Source organism: Chamaea fasciata, unplaced genomic scaffold (genome assembly GCF_029207755.1).
Source record: "Chamaea fasciata isolate MVZ Bird 193981 ecotype frontalis unplaced genomic scaffold, bChaFas1.0.hap1 SCAF_6, whole genome shotgun sequence".
Lineage (NCBI taxonomy): Eukaryota > Metazoa > Chordata > Aves > Passeriformes > Sylviidae > Chamaea > Chamaea fasciata.
The window spans coordinates 40,747,361-40,768,780 of record NW_027094091.1 but is presented as its reverse complement, the minus strand read 5'-3'; the positions used below and the strand labels follow the sequence as shown (position 1 = coordinate 40,768,780).

Sequence of the window (21,420 nt, the reverse complement as noted above, 5' to 3'; positions counted from 1 at the left end):
CTTAGTCAGTTGAAAGGGCTGGAAAAGCTTGCAAAAATGATCTGGAGTTTACATTTAATAGTTTTAAAGTACTTTCAACCTGTTAGCTTCTCATCCTGAAACACAGGGCATGGCAGTATGTTCTGTACTCCCTGATCCATCTTCCAGATGCTCCTTTCAGTTTGGACCTTAAAAGTAGCCTGAGTGTTCATGATTTGCAGCCTGTGTGTGGGGCCATGCCACTCGGCCCTCTTGACTACTTTGCCTTCCCTTTCTGAACCTATTCTTTAGTGTAACTGTGGCTTCACACAGTTTTGCAATACAAGTGGATTTCATCACAGCGTCGCTCTTGTCACAGTCATGTGGAGTTAGGCTTTTACCCCAGTGTGCTTTCCTGGCAGTGAGTCATGTGGGTTCAGGAAGCAGCTTCTTCATTACACCCATGCTGCTCATTTAATCAATCTGAGCATTGATTTTGTCCACTCTGCAGTGGAAATATGTCATATCACACTGTAACACAGCTGTGTTACTGGCCTATTTAAAAAACCACACATAATCATTGAATTTCTGGCCTTGGTGAAGTAGCCAGATTGTGACTTTAGTTGCACCCTCCCTTTACTCAAAACCTGTAGCTGACAGAACACAGTATTTTTCAAGTCACTTACAGACATTGTGCTAAGTTACACAGTAGAGCTACAGATCTTGCACATTTCTGCCTCATCTTTGGACGTCTTTGCTGGATTTAAACCAATATGTCCCTTACTTTGCATTGTTCCTAATATAAAAGTATGCTTTGCTTTGTTGGTTTTTTGGGTTTTTTTTAATTCTCTGTAGATAGATTTGTCTAGGTGATCATGAAGTCACTCTTTGAAAAGACTTTTTTTAATACATGGCTTCAGTAAAAAAAAAGCTTTATTGATGATTCACTTAGGAAGAGTTTTAAGATTAGCTCTTCTTTTGCATGTGTTGCTTTGATTAATAACTGAAGCAGTCTGACTCATTTGTATCACTGTAGTCCAGGAATATTTCCTTATGTAAGTCATTCTGTAGCTCCAGTTTGATTTTGGTAATGGAATTGCATCAGGTGTATGAAGTTACCATCAACCTCAGCTTTTTTGTTATAGATAACTTTATGACCATGATCTTCAGTCTTTAGCACCGAATGAAGGGAGAGTGCATGTTTTTTAATGTATGTGGAAGGAAGGATCAGAGTTTAGTAACTTAATCTCTGTAGCTACTATTTCTTATGTTCATTAAAATCTCAAAACAAAGCTTTTAAATTCCCATGCACTCTCTATTTTGTCAAAAACTCTTGAAAGGTTTAAGAGTTTTGTGGAAAAAAAGGTGTTGCGGTTGTTGAGCAGTGTATGCTATGAATCAGAGGAAAAAACCTTTATACTGACAACCCATTTAAGTGTCAAATATTAGAGTCACTTAACAGATTTTAAGCCTTGATCTGAGCTAAGGGGAGGAAGAACATGAGGTTTCTTGTCTGCTGGCAGGAAAGACCGCAGGGAGCAGGTGTCTCCTCCTCTAAAGCAGCCTTGTTTTATGTCTGTATCTCAGGGGCATGATGTGTTTCTTCCACTAAGTGTGAAAGCAGGCACCAAGTGCCATAGTAGTAATAATGAGAATTCCTACCAAAGCTGCAGTATGTACTATGTATTACCTTTTGTGTTACATGACTCATCTTTAATCTCATTTATTCTTTAACAGTAGTTGGGTCATTCTGTGCATATTATGTGAAACAGTGGTTGCAGAAGAAAAGTACTTGATCACCATCTTTCTATGCAACTCAAAGAGTCGGTCAAGAAGTCTTTCTATGCTTATGTCAGTGCTATACCATTGAATCCTAACAGATAACACAGAATGGCTGTTTTCTGTGAAAAGAGAGAACATCTTACATGCTTAATTCCTTTGAAATAGTGTTATATGTCTGAACTTAAAACTTCTTCTCCCAGAAAAGTAAGTTGTAGTTGTGTTTTCAGCCTGAATTACCTTTCCTATGAGCCAAATCACTAAGTCTCTGATAAAACAAATTGCACAAAACACAGAGGAAATGCTGTGTAATATAACTTTTTTTAGTGTTTGCTATATGACTATACAAAGGTAAGCAGTCCTGCGTGACTACTGAAGAGGTAATAGTTGAACAAGCAGAAGAAACGAAACTTTTTGTTTGGGTTATGTTAAATTCCAAGGGGTCTATTTTTTTGACATTTTTCATTAAATTCTACTACTTGTTTAGTATTTAGGTTATTGCGAAATTAATTCTTTCAGATAGTTTTAATAAAAGCAGGATGCTTGATTAAGATGTGATTAAGATGTGCTTAAAGACTTTTGGAGGAAGGGTATGTTCAAAGCTTGCCTTCCACAATTTGTGACTTAGGCTTTGATCAGAGCTTTCTGCTCAAAGTTCTACAGTCAGTCTGCATTTTGAAGCTGTTCCTGGTCTAAAATCTTAATCACCTTGGTAGCTGAGGTATTCCTTAGTTAATATAAGTGCATAACACAGTTTATTAATACTATTGACCTGATATTTGCAAATCATCTTGGCTGCCTTAGGTTTGTGAGTTGACCATACTCTATGGCATTACGCTTACAGATTGGGAGTAAGATGGTGATTTTGCACCAAAATATATTTGTTGGCTGTGAGCAACTTCTAAAATAAGGAGGGGGACAGGCATGATAGCATTGGGCACTTTCACAGAAAAAGATTAGTGGAAAAAAGCACTGTGTGGTGAGATGAGTACAACTTAACTGTGTGGAAATCAGGGAAACAAATGGGGGTTTGGGTTCTTTATTTTAAAGAATTCACTTGAGGTTGAAGGAGGAAAGTCATCAGTTGGTGACACTACTGGAGCTTTGCTGCAGATAAGGCAGCTGAAGAGAGGCTATAAGGAAAATGTCACTTTCATACTCAGCACAAGTACAGTGTCTGTTCCTATATGCATACTATACTCAAACTCCTAAGTGGACTACCTGGTGTATGTTTAGAGAGTGCATATGCCAAGTCTGAAAATGGAAAGGACACTCAAGCCTTATGCCAGTTTAATTTCCAGAATGTTATTTTCACTTTAACAAACAAGAATAAAACAATCACTTTTCTTTCTGTTTTCTCTTCAGTCAATACCCAAACTCACCTTCCCAGGTGGATTATTAATTGGTTGCAGTCCTGGACTCCTGAATGTTCCCAAGATCAAAGGAACACATACTGCAATGAAAAGTGGCATGTTGGCTTCAGAAGCCATTTTTAGTCAAATAATCAATGAAAATCTCCAATCAAAGACAATAGGTAAGATCACTGTAATTACCTTGTGTTCAATTAGAACCACCACCAGCTAACAGCAGTAATTAATCTGGCTGAATGAATTAGTTGGAAATGTGAATAAATCATGAAATGGGTCTGTTTAAAATATATTTTATTGCTTATTTACTATTGATAACACAAAATGATTTATCAAAGAAATTAATATTTGCTCACTTATTCATAAGTATTGATCCTACTTCTAGAAGCTGTAATGACCATCTGAAAAGAAAGCTTGTGCTTCCTGTATAAGTAAACCAGAAGTTTCATTCCTACAAACACAATGAAAAGTAATGCTTTATGATTCAGAAAGTATTACTGAAAGCCTGCCAGAACAGGGAAAAAAAAAGGAACAGATTAAATGCAAGCAAAACAGCATGAGATTTTTCAAATTTTCTCTTACTGTTGTTAGGATCCTGTTTTCATTCAATCCTTTTTTCTATTAATCTTTTAGTCGTCTCAGCTTAAGACTGTGTATTTTATTTTATACATAATACAAGCACATTGTGGTCACCACCTGGTCCTGACCACCTTGTAGTGATTTGTTTAAGCCTTAGTTGTCCCCTTAAATCTGTAATAAAGTCTGTAGAGAGAGAGTATTAGAATTTCAGTCACTCTGGAGATCAGACACTACAGCCAGGTGCCACATGATGATTATTTTGGGAATCTCCTCTCTGTACTGATGGATTCAGGCCCTTATGAGCTCTCATTCAGCTGAAATGCACCATACACAGAAGGTGTGCTGAACAATTAAAACTTCAGCTAGACATGCTAAAATGCATAGGATCCATCTGAAGCTATAAACACTGTTGGTGGGTAGTGTGCCACTCCTGTCCCACTTTCTTCTCTTTGCAGGGATAATGTGCTTTATGGGAAATACAGACTGAAGCATGCTTTTCATATGTAGACAGGGCTTAAAACTGATTATTTAGAATATTTATTCCTATACAGTAGTAATGGAGAACGGTGAAGGGAAAACTCTCAAATAATTTTCATTTGAAGAACCATTATTTTTTAAGATAATTACTTGACTTCAACTGCACTGTGGTAGATGTCAAGTGTGAAATGTCTAGTATTTGTGAAGAATACAATCAAAGAGTTTAAATCAAAAATTTGCAGTCAAATGTATCTCATGAATGTGCTGATCACACACATTATCTAGCGCTGGCACTATCCATTGGGCCTTAGCCATAGTTACTGAAATGGGACTTTGGTTGCAAAACTTTTTTGGAAAAAGCTTTTGAACCTGACATTAGAGTTGCAAACCTGGCTTTGGATCACGGGTAGACTGTCCTGGTCAGCACTCAGAATCTGTGAGTGAGTAGCTGTCTTCTCACAGAGGTGCCAAGGTAGCCACATGTCTGATTATACTTTGCTGAGGTTTGAGGCAATTTAATGCTGCTTGTGGCTCATTTTAATAGAGGCTACAAAGGAGCAGTACATATCTGCCAACAAAACAGGTCTCTTGATTCAAGAAGCATGCTGTCTAGTATACTCCCAGGTCTGAAATTCTTATTTTGCACATTTCATTGCTAGTCGTTGCTTTTATTCAGCATCTATTTTTTTATTTCAAGGATAGTTTTGACGTACTGTAGGTACCTAACAAGTAATGTACTGCCTTAGGGCTTGATGTGCAAGAATATGAAGAAAACCTGAAGAAGTCCTGGGTGTGGAAAGAGCTGTATGCTGTGAGAAACATCCGACCATCCTGCCACAGTGTACTTGGTGTGTACGGAGGAATGATATATACAGGCATATTTTATTGGATACTGAGAGGAATGGAACCATGGACATTAAAACATCCAGGTAATTTCATTATTTCCTGAGGAAGATTCTAAATTTCTATGTCAGTCTTTTTTCGTCTTGGTTTCAGCTAGTGCACACATGTGGTCCAGTGGTGAGGCCTTAAAGTGTACAAAAGAAATGGGTGATAAAGCACTGAAGCAGACTTTGTCGTATTAGCTACCACACAATGTAAACTAACACATTAAAACACTGTTTAGTATAATTTGGTGTAGTTTTTGTCTTGTGAAAAAGGCTACCTTTTATGAAATACCTCATTCTGATGACAAGGGATGTTAAAGCAGCTTAGTTAAATTGATCTTGAGTAATAGCAAATTGCAATTCTATACTGAAATTTATTAAAAATATATTTAGGACCAGATTTTGCTCAGCTCAAGCCAGCCAAAGACTGCACTCCTATTGAATACCCAAAGCCCGATGGAAAAATCAGTTTTGATCTCCTGTCATCGGTGGCTTTAAGTGGTACAAACCATGAACATGACCAGCCTGCTCATTTAACTCTCAAAGATGACAGCGTCCCTGTGAGCAGGAATCTGGCTGTATTCGATGGACCGGAGCAAAGATTTTGTCCAGCAGGTAGGTACAAAAATGTGTGCTTCAGCTTTTTCTCCAAGATTAAAAACTGAGTACTTCAGGAAGGGTCCACCTGCCCTACTACTTACTTCAAGCATTCTATCCCAATTTCCCTCCGAGAAGGAGGTTCAGTCGCAGATCGTAAAATATGTCAGCAGTGCTTCTGTGATGAAATAACTGTTAACGTGTTAGAAGAGAATTAAATCACAATAGTAATATACTTCCCTCATTACACTTGCTGGTAAGTATACATGCAGGTGGAATCTGTTCAGCAAAGTGATAGCTCCCTTCTTGTCTTTGTAGGAGTCTATGAGTATGTTCCTCTGGAAACAGGAGAAGGATCAAGGCTGCAGATAAATGCTCAGAACTGTGTCCACTGCAAAACATGTGATATTAAAGACCCAAGTCAGAACATTAACTGGGTAGTACCTGAAGGTGGAGGAGGACCAGCTTATAATGGAATGTAAACTAACGGGAGATCTATTCAGTGACTTCTGATCACCAACAAATATGTTGGAGTATTTTATGCTGCAGCATAATTGATGTAACAGCACTGATTTGAATGTTGAAAGAGTTTGAGACTAATGTGCCATTCTGAATTTTACATATGACTGTTGCATTAAATGGAAAGTTGGTGCCTTCTGGTTAAACCCTAGCCTTATTTAAATAGGACTTCTTCACAGGAGCTGCATGGCAGGCAAAGTTCTTATCAGGACTGACAAAGAAGTTTTGGATCTTGGATTTACTGCTGAAGTTCAGTGATAACAGGAGCCATATCCAGAACTGTGCGTATGGTGGAATAATTTAGGAATAAACCCACCTTTAAAAAAGTATTTTCTCTCTCTAGATGGAATGATTTACATGGAATCATACCTAGCAGTCAGGGAAATAGATTGGTCTAGAAAATTGTCACTGCTTTAAAGTGTTACATTTTACATCAAATTTACAGTTTTGGGTTTTTTCCTGATGATGATAATAGAGAATATTTACTATAAAGTGGTTTAAAAAAAAATACCTGCATCTTCATTCTATGTCTACCAGCCTTTTTATTCCTTAAAAGATATCAGGCCTGCTCTAATAGGAACTATGAAAATGCCCAAATTCTCTTTGTGTGAAACCAAGCTGCTTAGGAAACACTATTAAGCTGTGAAAACAACCACCATTCCTTTACACATTAGAAAAACACCTGAGTTACAAAACACAAGTTACTACAGCTCAAAAAAATAAGAGAAAAACACATCACCTTTGAACAGTCTGTCTTTATTATTATACTTTCGTGTTGTAAACACTGAAAATTGCAGCAGAGGGCAAATGAAAGAAGCAGCTCCATTTATCCTTTTGCATGAGTTAGTGCATAGATTTAAATGTTTAGGGAAAAAAAATCAAGCAAACATTTTAGCATAAGCTGCTTTCTCTTTCTCCTTTTGGGCTTTTATCTTCTGCTTGATTTTGAGTGTTTCCGTCTGGATAGCTGCTCAAAAAGAAAATGACAGAGTTACATCTCTTTACATTAGGTCTCCTCATAGGTTAACGCCAGGTCACTGCTGGAACTTACCCATGTTATTTCATAAAACTGCATTTAATCTTTGATTAGGTCAGATACTAGCAACAAAAGCCTTGTCCCTTGCTTTGTCTCCGCTGGTAAGGTAACCACATAGAGGAGTGTGTAGCATGGTATTGGTGCCAACACAGAACTTAAGGAGCTAAAAATCTCACCCATTAAGAGCAGGAAATTAAGCTAGTAAGAGCCCAGTGAGATGCAGACATAGTTCAAGAGGAATGCTGCTGACCTACATAGGCAGGTCTTCCAGTGCAACAGAAGCATCACTGCTGTATAAATTCAGCTTTTCCACCTCAGTGGGTTCTGTGCTCAGAATATCAGTGTTTAAGAAGCTACCATTTTAGGCATCACACTGGTATGAATTCCAACTGAGTACTACCCTGGATACTTTAAATTCTTAAGGGAATTTTTAAAGAAACAGCTTATTTTACCTTTGTCTTCAGGGGCTATTTCATGAGCCTTTTTAAGATCAGCCTTAAATAAAAGAAAAATATAAATTAATGATCCAACAGAATTTTAAATTTAAAAGGAAAAAAAGAAGCGATCATTACCAGAGCTTGATCGAGATCTTTTATTCCCTGCCATCCTTGAGCCCGTCTGTAGAGAGCTTTAGTATTTGCTGGATCTATTTTAAGAGCCTGTAAATTTAATAAAATTGTCACATTAACATTTCTTATACTTCACAGCCTCCCATCTCCACAAATGGCACAATTCACACCAGCAGACAATCTTCACAGTTGGTTTGAGGGTAAGCTGTCAAAACATTAACTGTGTAAAAAGGAATGCTATAATGCAGCACACTGAATAGCAAGTAATCAGCTTCAGTACCACTGCACCAAAAGTGGTCTTTTGTGAAGGATGAGCATACACGAGGCCCAAATGGAACAGCTGTGTGTGTATATTTAGACAGCTGTCAAGGCTGAGGAGTTGCTGCAGTTCAAATTATCTCAACCTTGAGTCACACAGGGCAACTCACTATTGCAGCTCCTTCCTTCGCACTAAAACCTCCTCAAATTGCATCATAAATAAAACAAAGAGATTTCCTGTAAAGATTTTTTTCACTGTGGGCTAGAAAGATGCATGCAAGCAATCCATCTCATCATGCTTCAGGAACTTTGCCAAGTTTCAGTCATTACGCCTCTTTTGAGCTGAATGTTTTCAATAATGTGTATATGCCGGCTCTAGTATGACAATATCAAAATAGGAAATACAGTGGCTGGGCAAAGAGATTGTTCCACTATTTGATTACTGTGATTTTTTTTTTTCAGAATATCTCAGATAATTTGGGCAGCTAGCTGTTACCTTATCTTGCCTTTGAAAATCACATTTTTATTGCAGTTAGTTCTATAGTGTGTCTTGTGTCTTTATTTTTAAAAATATAGTTTCTCAGTGTTTAGAGGAAATGTCTTCACAGCAATGTGTTGCTTTATTATTTTATTAACTTTAAATCATCAATAGGAACCATATTTTTTTTAATCACTTGGGTATTGGCTGTTAATATGAAGGAAGTATTACTGTGGGTGCTCCTCTTGATCCGTCTACTATAAAGCCTTCAGCCTCCTCTGTAGTAAGAATTAGTTGTCTGGACTGTATACACAGAGGTAGCATTCTTTGGTTTTACCTTGTCCATTGTGTGTACAGCCATTTCAATGCAAGGTTTGTTTGAACAGGTTCAGCTGTTCATAATTCATTATTTACACCAAACAATGCATGTATTCCAGGCTGCTAATTAAAATTGCTTTTGGCCTTGTAAAATCAGAAAAGAGAAAGTATATAGTTTCTCATTAACAATTACCTAAAACTTCATTAGCTAATTTTAGGAAACTGATGTTCTGATTAAAGCACCGGTACAGTTATGAGACATAAGCTAAATACCTTACAAAAGTCTATTATAGCTACAGAGTTGCCTTCATCTAACGATTGTTTAACCTTAAAAAAAGGAGGTGTGATTTTCTTCCCACAATAGCAAGTATTATTAGTTGTAGTAATTTCTACCTGTAACACTTGTGTTTCAGTTTTTACCATTTTCCAGGTGACAGGAATCACACAGTTTTCCTATTTTCTTCTTTCCACATTCCCCATTTGTCCATTCTAAATATAGGTTTATGAAGGTTTTCCACTATCAGCAAGCTAGAAAGCAAGACAGCTTGCTAATGACCTCACACATGGCTTAGCTAAGACTCCTGCTTTCAGCACGAAGCCCTAGGAGATGCTGCTCAGGATCCTTGCTACCAGATAAGAGTATTCTTTCCTGTGTTTCCTTCAAAATATTAAGAGTTTTACTGAATTATTTAAAGTTTCCTCAAACGTACTAAATTTGCAGTACACCCATGTCATGGTTCATTTTTTTCTTTAGTTCTACTGGTTTTCTTTTTTTCCATATTTATCATTACCTTGTTTCTTTCTTCCTCTGCAGTCATTTTATTTCACCACTAAGCCTACCTGAAAGGTTAGTTATTTAGTTAGAAAGTCCCTGCCATGAATAAAATACAAGGCCATCAAATCCAGAGGCAAGGAAAACATTTTCTCATACTAGTCTTCCAGAAAAATGTATTCCTCTTTCACTGAACACAGTTTAACTCTTTGTAATGTTAAGAAGTAGCTCTGCAAACCAAACTGACAATGATGTGCATTTTTCCTGGCAGTAAGCAACAGCCCGCTTTTGTTTGTTTCTAACGATTCATTTCAATTTCAAAATCTTTTTTAAAAGCCACATATTGCAAAGTTAGTACTAACTTCACCATGGGCTTCCACTTTTTTACTTTCAAATCATAAGCTTGTCAGAAGACTCTTTAAAAAAAGCTCTGTAGTCTTGTCTGTACAGGCCAGTTCTTGACCAAGATACTGAACATTATATTTACCTCTGAACAGCTCTCAATGGCTCCCTGCCAATCTGACAGTTTTAGTTTGCAAGCACCGATGTTTAGAACACAGGTCAAAGCAACAGTCTTTAACTTGGGTTTGTCTGCCTCCTCTGCCACTCCTTCAGAAGCTTCTACATACCTGCAGAAAAACAGATTCACACATAACATCTTAGTGTTGCAACTTCCATTTTGTCCTGCCCTTAGCTGTCTCTCCACAGATATGTGTGAACTGGCCTATCCACACTACTTTGAAAGCAGCTTCAATTCAACTATTACAAATATTTATTAAACTAAATATATAAAATCCACCCTAACAAAAACCAGTCAACTCACTAAGGAATGTTTTCCCTGTAACTCTTTAGTCCTCTGCTGTAATAGCACATCCTTTTAGACAGAAGTATTGTTCTTCTACAGGAAAACATTAGAATTTATCTCAGTTTATTTTCAAAAAACATGTTGCTCATCAGTGCCAAAAAAATCAACACCAGCCCTGCACCTTTCATGTTCATGAGAAGCTTCATCTCTTCTTGAGTTGCCTCAATAATCTCTTGATAAGCTTAGGAATTGGTGGCTAAAATCTGAAGCTAACTTTACTTTGTAAGGGAGTGTGGTTTATGAGCATTAGTAACACCACCTTCTTCCCGCTGTCCTTCATGACGTTTCCTGAACTTCAAAACTGACACTGGTTCAGGATGGAGCCACAGCAGTTACTACATCTCTGTTTCGAAAGCAAATTTCTTAATTTATAATGTGCTAATGCTGTCTGGTTTTTATTTCCAGTGGCAAAGGTCTGCTGCGGATACAAAAGTTTTAACTCCTTAGTGGTCTATTTGATCGAACCTCTGTGAGTTTTAGTTAAAAAACAAAAATTGTCCTTGCATACATTCATATTTTAAGCATGCCATGAATTAATGTCGTCTTTGCAGATCAGTGCCTGTGTACTTTTTACATGCCCTGTCTTTTTTGTTGTTCATATACTACCTTTGGATCACAAAAATTAGCAATACTTAAAAAGTAAATTAGATGCTTTGTGCTTGTAAATTAGATGCAGTCCCAGGGCTTGTTCCACTTGCTAGGCATCATGCAAAAGATGTGAACCAGAAGAAAGAGCAAACAGTAAAAAGGTAAGGAGACTTATAACACAAATCTGTATTATGTTTGAAAAAAATGGAACACATTTATAGTATTTATAAATCACATCAAAACATAAAAAATCCTGCAGCCATTCTGGAAATAAGATTAGAGCTTCCAAGTAAAAAAAAAAAATCAGTGAAGTGAGTATCAAGGGAAATAATAGGAAGTAATACATTTTTTGACAAAAGGAAGTGTAAATTTTAACATATAAAGTATTTTTTATAAAAATACTAAGAAACAATGAAACAAGAAAGATAACAGAAGATTATAATAATGGTTACTGTATGTGAAAAGAAAAAGTCAGCACTGTTAGATGGTGTGCCAGGTGAATTGTACCTAAGCCATGGGATACCCTGGTAAGAGCTACTCTATTCCTATCAGTTCTGGTGACGTGCCAGCTAAAGGTCACCATCCTACATAAAGTATTAGATTCTATGATACAATAACAGGGCATGTCCATAAAAGTATAGCCTGTAAGGAAGAGCTGGAAAGATCAGATTTGTTTAGTCTAGAGAAATTACTATGATTTCCACCTACAAGGACAAATAAGCACCAAAGCAGCTCAGACAGGAAGAGCCTTCACTAGGTGTGCTTAAAAGTGAGCAAGACAACTAACTGGAAGGGATGGTGTAATTCTACCTGGCATTTACATAAGAATGGGGAGAGAAAATGGACAGATACAACACAAAGATCCTTAAAGATCCTTAAAGATCCATTCCTGCCTTTTTAATGTATGATTTCCAAAAAGGTTTGCATAGAAATCCTTTTAACTTTGGTGTTTCTGTTTCTATGACGGGGTTTTTGAGGGCAGGCTGAGACACTGCATCTTGGGTTAGTATCTGTAATAAAGGATTCATTTTACGGTTCAGAAAGATGACATTTATTTGAAACCCAGTCTGCTCAAATCTCAGCTGAAGCATTAAACATGCCTGATTTTTTTTCTTTCATTATTGTTACTGTTGCTTAGCCAGTATTCATTAAGGAGGTCAGGGTAATGGTCAGTAAGTATAACTTTATTTTTAGGAGATAAAGCAAAAAGCATGAAAATATGAAAGAAGCGGTATGGAAACAAAAGCAGAAAAACTATGGTTTTGAAGGCGAGTCTGAATTATGCATGGAGTCAGGATGATGGTATGGACCCTCAGAAAAAAAAATAGTAATGAATGAGTAAGGGCTACCTTTTTCTTTTTTTTTAACTTATCAATTTCCTAAACCTGTTGTTTTTTATAAATCATAGAAAAAGTATTTCCCTTCCTTGCTGTCCATGAACTACCCTGGATACTACTGTGCTTTTCTTCCCAGGTATGTAGCAGCACAGCGATAGAATTATAAAGAGTATTTAGTCAGTTCTGAGCAATGGTTCCTGCCTATAGCTCTTACCTAGCAATGAGGAGAAGACCTACTTGATTCTATAGCTAAAAATCAACCAAATGTTACCCAAACTCAGAAGGCTCTTTGTTTAAAAAAGAAAAGAGCACGGCACCAGGCACCTTCTAAATGCACAAATCATTGCTTAACAGGGGTATTAATTTGGGTTACAGGAACTACCTGATTGAGTGATGAGAGCCTTACCGTAAACTTTTACTATACTTTTTAGCTGCCATTGCCCAATTTTGCGATTTGAAGAAAGAATTTCCTATATTCTTTGTGTCTTCTGCTATGGCCACAATCTTGTCAACCTAATAAAATAGATGGGAAATATAAAATATGAATGTACTTATGAAGGAAGTTGTGAATTAACTAATGTTTAACAGTACGATCCCAGGCCCATCCTCTTTCAAGGTTTATAAAATCTCAGAATGGAAACACTCCAATTTTAGACAAAATACTACCTTCAAACCACTTCTGTAATATTCTCTTATTTTATGTAACACAAATGACTGAAGATGAAATTCCTAGTGGGTTTTCTACAGTATAAATGGTGAGAAAATACTAGAGAAGATATAGCAGTCCAACTCTTTTCCCTAAATGCTGCTACCCACACAGAGCTATATATAAAGGTGTTGACCATTATTCAAAGAAAAGAAGCTATGTTAACAATTATTCAACTAAGACTCTCTTATTCCTGATGAAAGGTTGTCTTCTGCTTCTCAGAACTGTATCACTCACGTGAACTCTGCACACTCTCAAACTGGAAGTCATATCAACACTATTCTCCTTCTCTCTGAACACTAAGCGTATCAATAGAAGGAGAAAAGAACAACTGCCTGTTTCTTTATCAAATCCATCACTTCTATTTCCAGAATTGTATACACTTCAAGTTTCTTCTCCAGTGGCAATAAATAGTTCACAATTACTGCTGTCTATTCTACCCTACTAGAATCAGTAACCGTTGCAAAAACTGATCAGCATGAGACCAATGTCACCATGGTGTCTGTAGTTGGTTTGTGTGAACAAGTTTTAAGTTAAAGGGCACAGGCAACCTGCCAAGTTTGATTCTGCACTACATCAACTGCTATCCAAAAACATCTTTTTCAACAAAAATTGAAGTGCTTCTCAACAGCCAAGGAGTTTATTTTCTAGCTCAAATGGATTTTTACAATTCTATCTCTATTTGGAATCTACTCGTGCAGCCCCCTTTTCTTCCCGCTCTCACAAATCACTGTATGATTTACACCGTTTGTCTAGTTCACCTTCATGAGAAAGTAAAAACCTGCTGAAGAGCTGCTTTCACCAGTCTGCTCCCTAACTCCCAACAACAGATCTTCCTTCAGTTTGAACAATCTAAAAGTAAACAAGTACAGGGAATTAAGAACAACTAGCTGTGATGTAGTAAAAACCTTTTTAAAAGGCTGATCCTTTATTTCTAGTAAGTGGGTCAGAGTCTATTAAAGGGTGGGCATTTTAAAAAGTGTGTAGGTAATAACATTGTTAGTCATCTGCAGGATGGAGTTCTAGTAATTGCAATTTGACATTACAGCACAAACAAAGATAAAAAGAAATCAAGAATAGAAAATAAGTGACAATTTAAAGTGAGGTCTTAGTTACTGGGGGGAAAAAATGGGCTGCAATTAGCACTGGAAAAAAAGAGATAACAATCTCTTCCCACACAGCCTTCTCTTTCTTAAAATGGAATGTCACTATTTCATCAGGACCTCAATCCATTCTTAAGAAAAAAAGCTTAATGAACATCATCACAGACACCATGTAACTCAGATTACCTACAAGTCTTGCAATCTGTAAAACACCCAAGAAGAAAAATACTTACATCTTTTAAGTCTATATCTGAATCTTCAGGAAAATCTGGATGAGCATCTCCAGATCCATCCTGGGGAGTAATTCCCCAATCATCTCCTTCCTTTAGCTCTCCACATTCGGCGATGACACACAACTGAAAAAATGAAGTGTGAATAGTAGTATTGCTTAATAAGACAATTTTTTAAAAAAGTAGTAACTTCCAAGTGCTCTTTGAAATTTCTAAAATTCCATAAAAAGGCTTTTTCATCTGTTGTTTGGGTGCATTTATTTCAGAAACCCATCACATCATTAGCCTATCCTCATCAAAAAAGGCTTTTATCACACAACGTGTTGCGTTCAGAGGATCAGCATTCCAAAAACACCAGACCCACGCTTCAGAGAGAGGCTGGAAGAGGAACCAGCAGCAAGTTGAAGTGCAGCAAAACACAAGACATGGAAGTTCTACTACATTAGAGAAGATGGTTCTTTCTTCAACTGCCAAGTCTTTTAAAGTTAGAGGTATTAATTCATCAAACACCCACAAACTGCTATGACCTACACACCAATTGCTTTTTCAGAAACATGGCTTCTGACATAAAAATTATAAGAATTACGTATCATTTAGGTGGGATTGTGAATTCCACTTTTTAATTTCATCGCCCATCCTACACTTCTAGCAAAGGCTTCCACCCTCACAGCTGTGTTGAACAGTAAATGGTTTGTGCAAGGGAAATGTACAGTGCAAGAACAAAAGCCTCTTAACAAGGACAGTAAAATGGAAATTACCAGTTAGTAGAAATAACTAACATTTAATAGTTCTAAATATTACACCAAGCATTCAGAAGAAATGATTATACATCACATAATGAAATAATAAACATCATCCCTCAGTGCTCTGCATTTTGCTTACCTTAGCAGGATTTTCTCCTTTTACTTCAACGTTTTCTAGTATTTTAACTACACCCATTCCTTTGATCACTTGGCCAAACACCACATGTTTCCCATCCAGGTGAGGAGTAGGCACCGTTGTAATAAAGAACTGAGAGCCATTAGTACCAGGTCCTGCATTTGCCATGCTCAGCAGACCTGGTTTATCATGCTGCATTGGGGGAAAAAAAATTACCATTAACATTTAAAATATGTTATAAAACCATGTGGAAGATTCTGTAAGGCTGATCATAAACATAGCCAGGACAGTCGTAACAACTTGGTAAACCAGAGAGTCACATACAGGTGGCAACTAATTTTACCTACTGTGACTGAAGAGGACAAATGCTCAGCTCTGGGTCTTTACCTGCCCCCCACCAATCTAGCAAGCACTGCCACATGTGTGACTTAATGCTGTAACACCCGTCTGCTGCTTCTACACTCCATCCCTGGCATTGCTGCTGAGTACAGGCAGATCACCTGAGAAACCAGGGAAGTTCCTCCCTGAATTATTTAAGACCACTGGCCTTCAGAAATGAGGCTAAGCACCACTGAAACCACCTTTAATGCTGCATTACTAAGATAGGTATGTAATATGAATTTGGAAGGACTACTCACACAAAGTATGGTGTAGAACTGTGGAGTTTAGAGGACTGTGGTCTTTAAAACTTACGGCTTGGTGATTTTGTTTGGGGATTTTTTTATCTCCTTCACTTTCCAAGAGACACAGTTTTTAGTCTGTTGGGATTTTTAACCATCTAATTATTTTGCCACTTAAGCCACTGGGCCTCAAACTAAAAGAAAATTGTTAAACAGCCCAGTGTAACAGATTCTGTGTATCTTGTTTCTTGCACGTACTTTTTCCTTTTTTGAACTAAGATTTCTCTTGTTCCATCATGTAGATTATTTAGTTTTCACCTGTACTGCAAAAATGTGTTTTTCATGTGTGTTGTGAATGTCTTGTTTAACTGGCACAACCCAGCCATGAAGATATTATTCTCCTCAAGTTGGTCTGGTTATTAAGTGCAATGAATTCCATTTAATGTAAGTGAGGATGTTATACCAAGACACTGGTACACATCTAAAGCGATCATGCTGTGGTACTGCTAAGAAACTTCATACTGTGGGAAGGAGAGGAGGGGCAAAAATGATGATAGCACGGAGGACACAGAACCAGATTTCAGAGCTCAATGGGAGGTTGATTAGTTGAGATAACAGTCTGAGCCTGGTGTATTTAAGCATCTGTTTTTTTCCCTACATTCTCTACCAGTTCAAAGAACCTGTTGTTTTGAAAACTGTTTTCCTACACACTGTTTGGATTTCCACGATGGTAGGGAGACCTCCTTGCCTGAACTGTTCATCTGGTTATAAGGCGAAATAAGTCGGGATCTTTTCAGTCAGGATTTGGCGTAGGAACTCTGGGGAAAGGTCCTACAGAAAGCCAGAATCACATCCAGCCAACAGAAAACCACTGGAATCTTGGCTTTGTCTGTTCTAATCTTGAAACTCACCCTGGGAGTCAGATGGCAAATGACAGAGGAGCCTGTGTTCCAGAGCAAGGAAGGCAGCTGGTAGGACTGCAGCTTCCAAAACAGTATCTCCCACTTTGCATTGTAGTTGCTGGCAAACAAGTTAAACAGAAGGCTTGCCCCATAGCAGATTTTTGTAAATACCATTTGAGGCTGGTCACTGCTTCACTGCCCAAGACCTATACATCTTACCTTTCCTCCCCCTTCTCTCCCCAGTTACAGCTAACACTAGACAGCAATGGTTTGTAAACAAAAGAACAAGGAACAGTAAGTTCTGGTGTTGCCTTACACCTGCAGGTTTACCTTTTGTCTGTAAAGATGTATGGGGACAAGTTGGAAATTATAGAGAACAGTCTGGTGCCTTCAATCTCCCCACTTATACACAACCCCATTTCATCTGGGACCAAATCTCAAGGTTAGTCCCAAATTATGACTCTTTATTTATAAAGAAAACTGTTGTCACTCATGAATTTTCTTGCTGTGTTTTGAAAAACACTGCAGATAGATGGAATGTCTTTCCCATTACGGTTTCTGCTGTCATTTTCTAAGCTCATAAAGCAAGCAAAAAAATCTGGACAAAATCGGATTCTCTGACCAATCCAAGGCTTGCAAAACTATGCCATAGTAACAGTGTTTGGGGTTGTGTAAACTGGGTGTTCCACCAGAGCAGAGCCATTATCTGGAGCAGCAGCATTAAGAAAAGCCTAGTGGGATTGATCTGTGATGATAAGCTGACTACTGACAGAAGTTCTGCAGTTTACTGCAATTTGCAACAGTACATGCAACCAGCACAAGAGCAAACAGTTTGTGTCCTTAAACATCAACAAAAACAACTCTTTGTTTTCCGAGACAGTGGGTGAGAACACTGCAGGGCTGCTGGATTAAGTGCAAGAAACAGTGAAATTCTATGTAACAGACATTTAAATTCCCAGTAAAATCCTAACATACTGATGGATAACAGGAACCAAGCTCTCAGACTCTGTACAGGATCCAAATGGGTTCTTCAACTCATCTCTGGCACTTTGACAACATTTGTTAGAGCTGAGAAGTACAGAGAAGTACAGAAATGGGAATAATTTGTATCATGTTTATAATTACCTCCAGATCGCAAAGAACAACCAAAAACATAATGACACAAAGTCATCTTCAGGGACATGATCCTGTGACAGTACCAATGAACAGACACTGCTAGCAGCAGTGCTGGGGGCACCACCTGAGTGTCAGACTGCACAGCACACAACTGGAATTATCTTTATGATGAATATTGGAGTCACATTTCCAGCTATTGCTCCAAACTTAAGTCCTGTGAGGAGTGGCTGGGGAAGCTGAGGTTTTTTAGCCTGGAGAAAATAAAAGTTCAGGGGTGACCTTATCACTCTCCATAGCTACCTCAAAGCAAGCTGGGGGATAAGTCTGTTCTCCCAGGCAATCAGCAACAGGATAAGAGGAAATGGCCTCAAGTTGCATGAGGGGAGGTTAAGATTGGATATTGTGAGGAATTTCTTGACAGAAGGGGATGGGCTGCCCAGGGAAGTGGTGGAGTCATCATCCCTGGAGGTGTTCAAGATCTGACTGCATGTGGCACTTAGTGCTATACTCTAGTTGACAAGGTGGTGTTTGGTCAAAGCTTGGACTCATTGATGCTAAAAGTGTTTTCCAACCTAACAGACTCTTGATTCTGTGAGCCTGATACAGAATTTTGACATCTAATTAGTGGAGGATTGCTGTATTTTCTTTTCCTAAAATACTGTTTGGGGGCAAGTACAACTGGAGTCAGGGCTTTGCTTTAACCATGGGACAGTGATGTCTGTAAGTTTTTTAGTCAGTGTTATGGTACATATGCTGCCATATATAACATGGTATGAAAATTATTAATGCTAATGCTGACAATTGTTATTGCTGCAGCAGGAATAACATCACTGAAATGTCACAAACCAAACAGAATTAGTGGTTTCAGTAGAGTACCTGATAATGAAAGTTTTCGTCTTCAAATTTTTCACCATATATGCTTTCTCCACCTGTGCCATTTTGGTTTGAGAAATCTCCGCCCTGAACCATAAACTGCTTAATAACTGTAAAATAAAATAGTTATAAAATGTATCAGCAAGGCACAAAAGGCATGAGGGGGAAAAAAAAAAAAAAGTAATTCTAAGATGAAAAGCGATCCTTGTCCCCAGCATCTCAATGGAACCAAAATCCATTTTTTATTTACCAAGTGTCACCTAAGTACTCCTTTTCAGTTATGTGGATATCACTTGATATTTAAACCTTTACCTGAGATTCATTTCAACCTATTTACAACTCAGAGTAAACTGGTTTTGCAAAATTACTAGTAAATTTTTAATTTACTATTGTCAGTGCATGGTGAGAACATGCAGTCATTAGGAGGATCAAAAAGTGAAAAACTTTCCGTCAGTAAAGTTATTTCTTTAACAAGTACTTGAAATACTATTTAATATTATTTCAAATATTCTTGGTAGACAACTTGTGTTACCAATAGGAAAATGGACGATTTCACAAAACTTACTTCTGTGGAAAGGACATCCTTTATAATGGAGAGGTTTTCCAGTGGTAGGCCCTGTTCCTTTTTCTCCTGTACATAACGCACGGAAATTCTCAGCAGTTTTAGGTACAATGTCAGCAAATAATTCAAAGACAATCCGTCCAACTGAAATGACAAAGAGAGAATGAGACATTTTTAAGTCTTGTCCTTGGCATGGCGATGTGTTGAGCACTCTATGTAAAAAGAAATTAACGTCTCAAGCTTTATTATATTCTTATTTTTATTTTGATTACTATTCAATTTCCATCTTGGGGTTGCTCCACGGCAATTGCTCGCAGAGTTACACTGGGTTTTTAGCAAGGTTATTACCAACAGTGAATTCCCCTGCCAAGAATAATGTAGGGGAAATAAAGACAGATTCTGCAAAAAACTAATGAAAATTTCAAACGCGTTTTCTGCCAAAAAAAAGGTGTGTGGGAAATCACACACACATATATTAAAGCCAAATTATGAATTTTAATGTGCACACTTTTGTCAATTTTAGTGGATTTGTAGTTTGTTCAATCAAAAGTACGTAGAATACAAAAAGACTGTTTTGTGGAGACTTTTAATCCATAAAAAAGCTTATGCCAAACACATCCCTTACTCCTCACTCTCTTAAACCTGAATTTTACTAAGACACAGTGGTACTTAATATGCATATGAATAATGGCTATTTACAATTAGAGACACCACAAGCAATTGTTAAATCCAAAGCTGTGCATGTTTTAACTGAAGGAAATTAAACCTGAGTAGCTAACAAATCCTGTAATAGCTGAGAAATGGATTCTGTGCCGAATTGCCATTCCTTCACAAACTGGCTTCTCAAAGAGCTATTTCTCACTCCTAGCAGCCACCATCAGTTGATGCTCCTGTTTTCTCATCAGCTTCACAGTCAATTAATTAACATAACTTCACTCTACCGGAAGATAAATGTAAATATATTGATTCTAATTAATACAGGAATGAAAACAAATTAGACAACTGAAAGTCAATAAAAGGCAAATCATCTCACAGACTTTCTTCTTTTATTCTTCTGAGCACCAGAACTGAATAAATGAAAAGCAATTTCCTGACAAGATTTAGGCAGTCCCTATCTTTATCCATTTTACCTTTAAATTTTTTAAAGCTACGCTTTCAAGTAGTACCCCAGCTAACTTGCTGTTGTCTCCTTATTTCCATTTTGACCGTTTGCCCAGATTTTTGAATGACCTCTGGCAGCACCGGCGCTGCCAAGAGAACCAGGGCTGCCAGCATCCCCGAGCTTTCACCGCGCAGCCCCGCACTGCCGGCCCGGCAAGGCAAGGGGTAAGCACGGGCAAGGCTGGCCGTGCTGGGGCAGGTCCGCGGCCACGGCGGGGCCGCAGGGCTGGGAGTCGGGGGCGGCTCCGAGCGAGGCCGCGCTCGGCACGGCGCAGCACGTGGAGCGCGGGAGCGGCCGCACACGTGGGCAGCCCCGGGAGCCGGGGATGGGCAGCGCCGGCTGCCGTGGGAACGGGCGGCACGGGGGCAGCGGCGGCGGGCGTGCCCCGACCCCCGGCATCTCCCCCGGCATCTCCCCCGGCATCGCCCCCGGGCGCCCGTGCTGCCATGTTGCCTTTCTCTCCATGTTCCTCGGGCCTGTTCGCTCTGGCGGGGGAGGCCCGTTCGCGGCGGGGCCGCCCTCCTCCTCCTCCCGCTGCCGGGGCCGTGCGCTCGCAGCCCGCAGGGCAGGGCCCGGCCAGGCCCAGCGTTCCCCCTCGTCCTGATCGCTGCGGCCCGGCCCGGAGCCGCTCCCGCCGCTCCTGCAGCCCGGCCCGGGCCCCGCGCGCTCCGCACGGCGCCTCGGCCCGGGGGGCTCGCCCGGGTTCCGTCGCGCCCCCTCCCCACCTCGCTCGCCCCCGATGTCCACATCGAAGAAGGTGCGTGGGTTGCTGGCCTTGCCGGGCCGGGCGACAGGGGTCGGGTGCCACATCCCGCAGCTGCCCGCTGGCGCGCTGGCTCCGCCCGCTCGGCCCCCGCGATCCCGGCCGCCGCGGGTCGGGGCC

General features: G+C 39.1%; 2 protein-coding genes across 2 annotated transcripts in view; one reads left to right on the top strand and one right to left on the bottom strand.

Annotated features, from left to right (window-relative positions):
* The window catches only part of ETFDH (electron transfer flavoprotein dehydrogenase), a 19,722-nt gene extending 12,817 nt beyond the window's left edge, over positions 1-6,905 (top strand). Inside the window, exons 10-13 of the mRNA XM_066186059.1 lie at positions 3,103-3,271; positions 4,907-5,089; positions 5,441-5,662; positions 5,963-6,905. Coding sequence (XP_066042156.1) covers positions 3,103-3,271; positions 4,907-5,089; positions 5,441-5,662; positions 5,963-6,126 — 738 coding nt within the window. The 3' untranslated portion in view covers positions 6,127-6,905. The remainder of the gene's footprint in view (positions 1-3,102; positions 3,272-4,906; positions 5,090-5,440; positions 5,663-5,962) is intronic.
* PPID (peptidylprolyl isomerase D) lies at positions 6,904-21,420 on the bottom strand. Its single transcript, XM_066186060.1, has 10 exons — positions 21,263-21,420; positions 19,379-19,519; positions 18,817-18,923; positions 15,306-15,494; positions 14,427-14,549; positions 12,791-12,897; positions 10,082-10,223; positions 7,772-7,858; positions 7,652-7,694; positions 6,904-7,130 (listed from the first exon to the last, which is right to left on the bottom strand). The coding sequence occupies exons 1-10, from the start codon at positions 21,345-21,347 to the stop codon at positions 7,042-7,044; spliced, it is 1,113 nt and encodes a 370-aa protein (XP_066042157.1). The 5' UTR covers positions 21,348-21,420; the 3' UTR covers positions 6,904-7,041.

Bases quoted from the DNA above. Each gene is read 5' to 3' on its own strand.
- PPID (XM_066186060.1), bottom strand. From the start codon at position 21,347: ATGTGGCACCCGACCCCTGTCGCCCGGCCCGGCAAGGCCAGCAACCCA. The intron at 18,924-19,378 runs GTAAGTTTTGTG...TTTATTTTACAG, and splicing joins AGGATGTCCTTTCCACAGAA to TTATTAAGCAGTTTATGGTT. The intron at 10,224-12,790 runs GTAAGGCTCTCA...GTTTTTCTGCAG, and splicing joins AAGTATAGTAAAAGTTTACG to GTATGTAGAAGCTTCTGAAG.